Consider the following 9,611-nt stretch of genomic DNA (forward strand, 5'->3'; position numbering starts at 1 on the left):
AATTTGATATATATATATATATATATATATATATATATATATATATATATAAAATATAAATACATTTTAAAATGTATTAAAATTGAAAAGTTATTCTATATTGTATTGTATTTATTTATTTATTTAAATAAAAATCTTTCAATAACATAAAAAAATCTAGTTGACTCCAAGCTTTTGATCACACACAAAACTATTTTATGAGGGCACTTTTTTGAACTGTATGATCCCCAAAAACAATCTTAAAATTATTTCAATTGAGTAATTAAAACATGCACATCATAGAAGAAGTGTAGTCAGGTGACTGTGTATGCACTGAATTTTTAATATACATGGGGAAAAAAAATTGTTGTGTCATTGACCCATGAACTGACCTGGAAATGAATGCTAGTCTAGGCTAGATTTCTGAGCTGTGATGTGAGAGACAGATTTTTGGTTTTTGTACATGGTGGTGAATTGTGTCTCATTGTCACTGTGGCTTATAATGCAAGACTGGAGGAAGTGATGTGGCAATTTCTGTCTGATTTTAAAGAACTAACTGTCTAATCAACATGAACGGTGAAGAAACTGTTAGGAAAGTTACAGGAAGAAACATTTGTTATAGTTTTACATCCACCTACTGGACAACATGGTATATGCAAGGGTGCTATTGAGGTGGGATATAGCTAAGGTTACACACAGCTTTGGTGGTATGGTTAGGTTTAAGGGTCTAAGGGTAGGGTTGACAGTGTAATTATAGATGTAACTACAGAAATTAGCTATCTATGAAATTACAGGTAGGTATTTTTAAATGTAAGTACAATGTAAAACCGTGTATGCACACAATAAGTGCACTGTATCAAATATTAATTTAAAAGTAAGTACATAGTAGTTAAACATAGCCTTAAAATAATGTCACAACAGTAAGTGCTGGGTACTTACAAATTGTAGTCTGATTACAAATCACATGATGAAAATGGTAGTCGGTAACGTAATACTAATTTCAGGTAATATATTCTGACTTTACTTTTGACCAAACTTGTTAACAGATTTGAATGGGATTATTGTTATGGAAAAAACTAAGATTCATTATTCTAGGGTTTCCCCAAACTAGCATAAATGAAAGAACTGCTCGGGTTTTATTAGTTGATGAAAAGCTAATAAATAATTAATTAATAAAAATGTCAAATTAAAATGAATAAATTAATGCATGGCAAATGTGACCAGTAACCAGATTTAGAGAACTGTGAACATGTGAATGTGTTGTTAAATTATGGAAATATTAACTTCAGGGGGACTTCAATTAAATATTTTAGGCCAAAGGGGGTCGACTGACTAATTGTGGAATCCCTGCATCACATGGACAAACATTGACCATATCATTGCTATTTTCTTCGAGTAGTCTCAATAGTCTTCCAAGTTTTCAATATTTTTGTCAGTTATACGTCAGCAGTGTTTAGTAATTTGCATAACTATTTGTCTCATACATGGTGTAATTAATTGACTGAGAGGTGCTTTTGTCCCCAAATTTAGAAGCATAGATGGCAAACTAATTTACATTACAGTTACACAGCCATTCGATATTGTGAATATTCAACGCTAAATGATGTGACACAGTACAATTGTTTAGAAAGGAAAATTTAAAAGAGCAAAATAGGAAGAATTAATAAAATATTAATAAATTACTGCCACTGTGTGAATAATTTGTAATCATGTAATCCATAAAAAAGTAACTGTAATCTGATTATGAGCATTTTAAATGTAATTTAGTTACAAGTACTACATTTTTTGGAATCTGATTTTGGAATCCAGATCACATGTAATCAGTTACTATCCAGCATTGACAACAGTCAAAAATAAAGCATAACGTGATTATAAAAGTGCTTGACTGCAAATAACCCACCAAATTTCCTGTCCTGGATGCTGATTGGTCAATACAGACTTCCAGTCATGCTATATCCATCGATGTGTACCGACCTCTTACTGATCTCTCATTGTTATTTTACTTGTATAGTGATGCTATGTTAGGATAGAACTTGAACTGAACTGAGCTGGATAATGACACTGTTGTCTTTTGTAGCACTGCTTTAAAACCAAATGGAATTTGTTGATGAAGTTTGCCACAGGGTATTGTGCAAATACTGTTTCTGATACTATTACATAACATAGCCTACTACATATATTATTGCTTAATTTTTGACCTACCTTAACTTTAGTAGCAGGATGCAGTCTTAATGAGGACCGTCAATGGAAAATGAGACGCATAGTGTCTCCAGAGTAAGCTACGACAAATGCTTAACCAGGACTTTTTTGCTGATTGAAAGGAAACGTTTCACTTTAAACGGAAAATAAGTTAAGCTTGCATGCAATGATATAGGTCGGCCCACAGTTTTTTTAATAGGCCATATATTGTGTTTCTAATTAGATATTCAGGACAAGCCTGTGTGGGTGCTGGAAACTGTTCGCCATGCAGCTTAGAGTCATGCTTCTCAAGGTGTCTGCATATTTTGCGGTTTGAAATGTTAGGTTTTGATACTCGCAGAAATTTCTGAGAGAAAGGCATTTTCATTTTCTCCAGCTCTCGGTTTAAAATGCTGTATATGTGACTCCATCAACACTCCTACTCACAACTGCCAACATCTGATGTTATCTTCGTGGCCGTGCTCATGTGAACCTTCACACAGAAGTAAACAAAATCAAGCGCTCTCTGGCATTCAGGACGGTGTGTAAAGTGCATCTGCATTAGGCTGTTTGTTTTAGTGTTAAATCAGGATGCTTGTGTTCAAAAAAATGTGTTATAGCTCTGTGTTATATTTTTAACTCCATTTAGCAGTTTTACACATTGTATGAGATTCCTTTGTGGCTATACATTCATATGTAGTACAGAACTCATTCAAGTACAATATTTACACACATAGTGCATTAATCAGCATATACACAATTGACATAACAATACACAAACTGCTGTGACTTACATTTTAAGATAAATAGTGTTAGGATACACAAAAACATTTTAGTAGCAAAGAAGAAAATAATAACAGGAGAATAACAAAATCAAAACTAATCTTCAAATTTTCTGAAGAAAACGTGAGTGGTGTATGTGAATGCAAAACTTGCCGCCACACTCTCAAGTCTCTGGTCTCGAAATGACTCAGGTTCCTCCATGAATGCAAGTCCAGGGGATTTTTGGCCAGTTTTATCAAATCGTAAGTCTTATTTATAATAAATGTATTAGCACATAAACCTTACCTCACAGTTTGAGGTATCATTCTTGTGTATACCACATGCTTATGGTTGCAACATGGGCTCATTGGAAAAAAACGTGTCTCTATATTTTTGCAACACTCCAGAAATGCACTTATGCATACAGTTCACTGCAGTTTCCAGCTGAAATGAGAGCCCGGTCTCATGAAAATGTGTATAAATAGTAGGCCAAATAAAAACGAAAACTCATGGTATTGATATGCAAAAATGGACTTTGGCGTGCATATGATACGCATGTGTTTGGCGTGCATATAATACGCAGTTTTCGCGTGCATATGATACGAAATTTGTTGGCGTGCATATGATCCGCATGTGTTTGGCGTGCATATAATACGCAGTTTTCGCGTGCATATGATACGAAATTTGTTGGCGTGCATATGATCCGCATGTGTTTGGCGTGCATATAATACGCAGTTTTCGCGTACATATGATACGCATCTACCCCACAACCCTAAACCTACCCATCGCGTAGCATATAAACGCCAAAGTACATTATTGCGTATCAATACCACGAGTTTTCGTTTTTATTTGGCGTACTATTTAAACACACTTTCATGAGATCAGGTTGGAAATGAACACTAGTGTCAGTAAAACACTAACAACTTTTATTCCTTTTCAAACAAATTATGATCAAAGGATCAGATTATTGATTTTTCATGCCGTTCTTAAAGTAATAATATGGCATGACCTCAAAACACTTTCACCATAGCGAGTGAATTGTGATGCATTTGCATCACATAACAAGCTCTATATGTATGTATGGCACATAGTAAACTTGCTCAGTAGTGCACCTGGTACAGCATTGCACTTGCAATGTGAAGCGCTCGGTTCAAGTCCTGTGAGACACAAGTCAAGATAAAAGAGCTCAAAGACGTGTAATAGCTACTTAAAATAGCACAGTTGCTTCAGCAAATGCATTTTTCCTGATTACATGCATTCTGGATTCACTCCCATCGGCACTTTTATGGGATTGCGCTCTCACGCTAATTTGCCCTGTTTAGTAAATCTGGCCCTATATTACCTAAAATGTGTAATGAATTATGTTACTAACTACAAATTTTGTCATGCAATTTGTAATCAATAACAGATTACAATTTGTAATTAATAAAACATTCCACATTCACGTGCATCTGTTTTAGATCAAACTGAACGCGCTTTTAGTGCCAAAAAAAAAATATGAAGCAAAGCAACATAATATCATTTTGCAGAAAAATAATGTTTTTTTCCAATGAGCCTGGGTTACGTAATACTGTACAAACATATTCAAGTACCTCAGGTTTCTTTATGGGGGCTTCTGTGGTTAGCACCTCTCTATGACTCAGTGTTAAACTCTGTGGCACGTTTACAGTATCATTGTGAACTAGTTAACAGTGAGAAGATGACTTATGTGGCAGTTTGTGATCATATAATTATATAATAATGATCATATAACAGTCTTAAACGGTTTAGGATTTCTACTCACTCTCAATAAAACTCCCAAATAGTATATTAGGTATACATGAGCATATATTAAAACAGACTAACTTTAGTGGACAATATGGTTTAATGAGGCTGACTATCACTTAATGGCAGGTACTTGCTGTTTATTTCTCATCCGCCCACTCAGTGGCTGTTTTTGCTGAGGGAAAATTATGGCAGCATATTCCACTCCGTCCTGGGCCTTTGATGTCGCCTCGGCAGGTTTTACTCTGTCATCTCTTTCAGGTCTGTTTTGAAAGTCTAACTCTCCATACTCCACACAGCTGACAAACACAGCCCCGGATGTCCCACACTGCCCCTGCTAACAGCCCAGGCCGTAACATACAAAACGGAAATGTAATGAGTGTTAAAGTGTTATTCAGTAGTTTAGTGAAATAAAGAGGTCGTGAACATACCTGTTGTGTTGTGTTGTTGTGAACTGGAGGGTTTTCTGCATCTGAGGAGCCATAGAGTTACAATTAGCGCATTTTTTAAAATACATAGAAGAATGGAGTAACTTCATTTTTATGTATTTTTTTTCCTGTGTCTTTGTCATGAGAATATGTTGGGGACTTCTTGCTATTTTAGTAAGTTACTTATTTTAATTTAATATTCATTAGTTTTTCAATTTAAATTTCCTTTTACAGACATTTTGTCATCTATAATCTATCATAATTTTTTCATCGATTTTAGATTTTATTTGTGACACAATGTGTTTTTTAAAAAAATAGGCTATACTTGAAGCTGTGTCCCCAAGTTGTGTATCAAAATGATTTTCTACCATCTTTATTTTTCCTTTTAAAAGTAATGAACTTATCCATAAATCGTTTTATTTGATGTTTTACAGTAATGAACGATCGTAAAATGTGAACCATGCTACTGAAAATAAAATAAAAAACATTTGTAGAAATCTAAAAAGCATCTAGTTTAAAGATTTTGAGCACAAGGCTTCAAAACTTCAACCCTGTTACTTTCCTGAAAACATAATTATGCACTAACATTCAGTACCATTCAAAAGTTTAGAGTTCATACGTTTTTCAGTGTTTTTGAAAGAAGTCTCTTCTGCTCTCTGAGGCTGTATTTATTTGATCAGAAATACAGTAAAAACTGAAATATGATTACAATTTAAAATAAATGTTTTCTATGTGAATATATTTTAAAATGTAATTTATTTCTGTGATGTCTAGTCTTCAGTGTCACATGACCCTTCAGAAATCATTCTAATATGCTGAACATTATCAATGTTGAAAACCTGATGGATTTTTCTGGACTCTTTAGTTTAAAAGAGCAGAATTTATTTGAAAAATAAATCTTGTCTAACATTTTTGATATCTTTACTGTCACTTATGCTCAGCTGAATGTATCCTTGCCGACTAAAAGTATTCATTTCTTTCTAAAAATGATCTTACTGATCCCAAACTTTTGAACGGTATTGATATATAAAAAGTTCTGAATTTAGCATAAAATGCAGAGCCGACCCTCAGAGCCCCCCAGGGCCCCTTCTTGGGCCCCCAGAAGTCAAGGATCGGCACTGATAAGATGGCACAATGCAATTCAATAATTCTTAAAATCATTATTTGTCTCATGTACAAAATCTTACAAACATATCTTTAAAATCACCCTGTCAGACTGTAAAAGAAATTTGATTCAAAACAATGCATTAAAACAATGCATTACCTGGTTTTCTTGGATAGGTCCTAAAAAGCCAGCACAATATCCCCACAAAGAGACATATACATATAATAACTAACGCACTGAAGAAAATGAAGAATGGCTTTTGTTCCGATGACTCCAGTTTAGGTGAATCAGTCACTATGCTTTCATGCACAGCTTCTGTTTCTTTTTCAGTTTCTGAAAGAAAAATCAGTTCGTTTTGAAAATGGCATGCAACACTGAGTCGATATAATATTTTATTAATATTATTAATTAATTGTTCAGTTTACTTATCTAAAAATGCAAACTGACGATTACAATAGCAACTGCACATAATATATATATATATATATATATATGAGTATTTCACTGAACGAAAACAATTCTAAATGGATTCTGTTTAACACTGAGGTTTTAAGAGAAAACGTACCTGCTGATTTATTACCTAATCTGACTTTAATATCAATTGTATTGCTCTCAAAAAGAGAGTTAAGACCATCTGGAAGCACTGCGACATGATATGTCCCTTTATCTTCCAGTGTGAGATTTGTGATGTGTAGTGTGACAGTCCTGTTTTCCACATCACTCAGGGCAAACTTTTCTTTGCAAAGGTTGATTTCTATCCAAGTTCCTATCTTTTCCCCATTTTTGTACAGACTAGGTTTGGAGTTTCTAACAGAATCTTGAAAAGTGAAGTGAACAGTGATGTTTTCTTCCAATGTGCCATTCACTTCATGCGTTGATTCCACTGAAATAAAAGCAACACTTTGTCACGTCAACAGAAATCTAATAATGGACTGTTTAATGGCAGGCTGAACTCATCTTTATTTGTATATGTTCAACCGCTTTTTGTAGCCAAGTTTTTTACTTTTGTGTCTATAATGAAAAAAAAAAGAGAAAACTACACTGAAAAGCATTCACCTGAGTAAAATGTGTACAACAGCAGCTCCGGACTCCCCTACATCATGAAAACTGTAATCTCAATCAGTCTGTGTCATGATGTTTCTTTTTAGTGTTAAAAAAACCTACTCGCTGTTATTTCATTGATGGTATGATAGAGGTATGAAACTCTTCAAAAGAAGAAAGAGCTGTTGTTTTGCAGATCTCGCTCACATTTTCCATGAGTCAAAGGAAATTTCTTGGTACTTCAGTTGCCTTTTTTTGTACAATACTACAAATCCTTTCAATAACATTTTATGTGTAAATACTTTGGCCTAAAAACTTGAAAATTTAAAAATGTGTAAAATTACTTAAAAAAAAAAAAACAAGTGTAAAGGCACAACTATTGATGTATTGTTCAAAATAAATACAATTTGATATTAGGTTTATATTGTGCCTTAATGTAAGAAACATTTCCAAAAGCTGACGTGAAAATACCGTACAAATCAACAGACAGGAAAGACTAAACCCCAGAATGATCATGACCTCTTTTACTCACCGTTAAGAGTCAAGTACAACATGAATGAGAAAAGTACGAGTTTCTTCTTGAGGTCACGCTTCATGCTGCAGATGGAACGGAGCAAATGAACGCAGGCAGCCACCGGAGATGCACACGTCTTCCCGTTTCTGCTGATTTATGCTTTGCACTAACATACTGTTTAGAATAAAACCTACGTCTTTCAGGGGGAGGTACAGACAGGAACTGAATGTCATTACGCTTTTTCTTTTTACTTTTCTTTTCCTTTTGTTCACTTTCAGATCTCTGGAAACCAAAAAAAAAAAAAAAAAGCGGATGCCAAATAAACAAATGAAAAAAAAAAAAAATTATAATAATTATAGCAATAAAATCTAAAAAGGTTATTGTTATAATAAACCGCATTTATTAAAAAAAAAAAAAAAAGGTGCTCTATTATTAGGCTACTATACATATATGTAGGCTACTGTGACTGTAAGTCCTACATTTTTTGTCAAATCATTTAATCTCTCATCACACAATCCCACCACAAGACCACCGACAGACCACCTCGAGTTTCACAATCCCACAGAGGAAATACAGACGTGTGTAAACTGCCACAAAACAGACTTACGGCTCACCGACTGCATGACATTATAACATTTAAAACACCTTTTAACAAAATAAACACTTAAAACAACCTACCCAAACCTAACATTACGGAAAAAATTCCCTTGCTCTAAGAACACAGTTGAACTTTTTAGTTAAAATCTACCTGCACTGGGCCTATATAGGTGCCCAGTTTGGTTTTACTGTGTTTGATGACTAATTTATGACTCAGTATGAATGTATTTAGGCTATTTATGTTTTTCTGGAAATCAGACTTAAGGCTAGGCGAATGTATAGGCCTACATGTGTTTGTACCCCTGATATATTTTGATCTATTAGATCTGAATGTGCTTCCTCGAGAACACGCCGAACGCGTGAAGTCGCGCCGATCACGTGTTCAAGTGAACGCACCCGACGCTCATGACGCCATCTCGTTTGACCGTTCCCCGGATGAAGCCGAGTTGTTATGACAACGACGGTCACGCAGCAAAGCGAGTCGCACACCAAACGCTTGGAGAGTTGGATTCATGGACGCCGGAGCGAGCACGTACCTCATAAGACCGAATTATAAAGACAAGTAAGTCGATCGTATTCTCGTTTTAAACGTTGTACGCTGAACTTAGCCGGCTAAAACAGCAGCTGAGCTTAAGGCTGGCTTTCAGTGCTTCTAGTGTTTAACGTTACATAAACATCCGCTGAGCTTCATCTAATAGCTTTTTCCGTTCATTTCCCCGTAGGTTCAAGGCAGGGGTGGCGAAAGAGTGTATTGGAGAAATCCTGAGGGAGCAGCTGTATGGAGTGCAGTATGATCCTGAGGAAGCTCCCGCATTATCCAGAGCTTTAGCAGACTGCATTAAAAACAAGCTGCGAGGTGACACTGCTCTGTTTCTGGCTGACAGACGAACTCTGAGGAACTCTGCTTAATTATTTCATCTATCTATCTATCTATCTATCTATCTATCTATCTATCTATCTATCTGTCTGTCTATATATCTGTCTGTCTGTATATATCTATCTAACTGTCTATCTGTCTATCTATATATCTATCTAACTGTCTGTCTGTCTGTCTGTGTCTGTCTGTCTGTATATATCTATATAACTGTCTATCTGTCTGTCTGTCTGTCTGTATATCTGTCTGTCTGTCTGTCTATATATCTGTCTGTTTGTCTGTCTGTCTGTCTGTCTATCTAGCTATATCTGTCTGTCTGTCTATATATCTATCTATCTATCTATCTATCTATCTATCTATCTATCTATC

General features: G+C 35.0%; 1 protein-coding gene and 1 pseudogene across 1 annotated transcript; one reads left to right on the forward strand and one right to left on the reverse strand.

The window, feature by feature from the left end:
- Positions 1-4,532: 4,532 nt before the first annotated feature.
- LOC107679055 (uncharacterized) lies at positions 4,533-7,900 on the reverse strand. Its single transcript, XM_016474470.1, has 5 exons — positions 7,790-7,900; positions 6,782-7,099; positions 6,376-6,549; positions 5,115-5,155; positions 4,533-5,020 (listed from the first exon to the last, which is right to left on the reverse strand). The coding sequence occupies exons 1-5, from the start codon at positions 7,851-7,853 to the stop codon at positions 4,799-4,801; spliced, it is 819 nt and encodes a 272-aa protein (XP_016329956.1). The 5' UTR covers positions 7,854-7,900; the 3' UTR covers positions 4,533-4,798.
- Positions 7,901-8,571: 671 nt separating this feature from the next.
- Positions 8,572-9,611, forward strand: part of LOC107679053 (tctex1 domain-containing protein 2-like) — a 3,028-nt pseudogene continuing 1,988 nt past the window's right edge.

The sequence above is a fragment of the Sinocyclocheilus anshuiensis genome, unplaced genomic scaffold (genome assembly GCF_001515605.1).
Source record: "Sinocyclocheilus anshuiensis isolate Anshui unplaced genomic scaffold, SAMN03320099.WGS_v1.1 scaffold2020, whole genome shotgun sequence".
Classification (NCBI taxonomy): Eukaryota; Metazoa; Chordata; class Actinopteri; order Cypriniformes; family Cyprinidae; genus Sinocyclocheilus; species Sinocyclocheilus anshuiensis.

Bases quoted from the DNA above. Each gene is read 5' to 3' on its own strand.
- LOC107679055 (XM_016474470.1), bottom strand. From the start codon at position 7,853: ATGAAGCGTGACCTCAAGAAGAAACTCGTACTTTTCTCATTCATGTTG. The intron at 7,100-7,789 runs GTGAGTAAAAGA...CTTTTATTTCAG, and splicing joins GTTGTACTTGACTCTTAACG to TGGAATCAACGCATGAAGTG. The intron at 6,550-6,781 runs GTACGTTTTCTC...TTTTTCTTTCAG, and splicing joins ATTAGGTAATAAATCAGCAG to AAACTGAAAAAGAAACAGAA.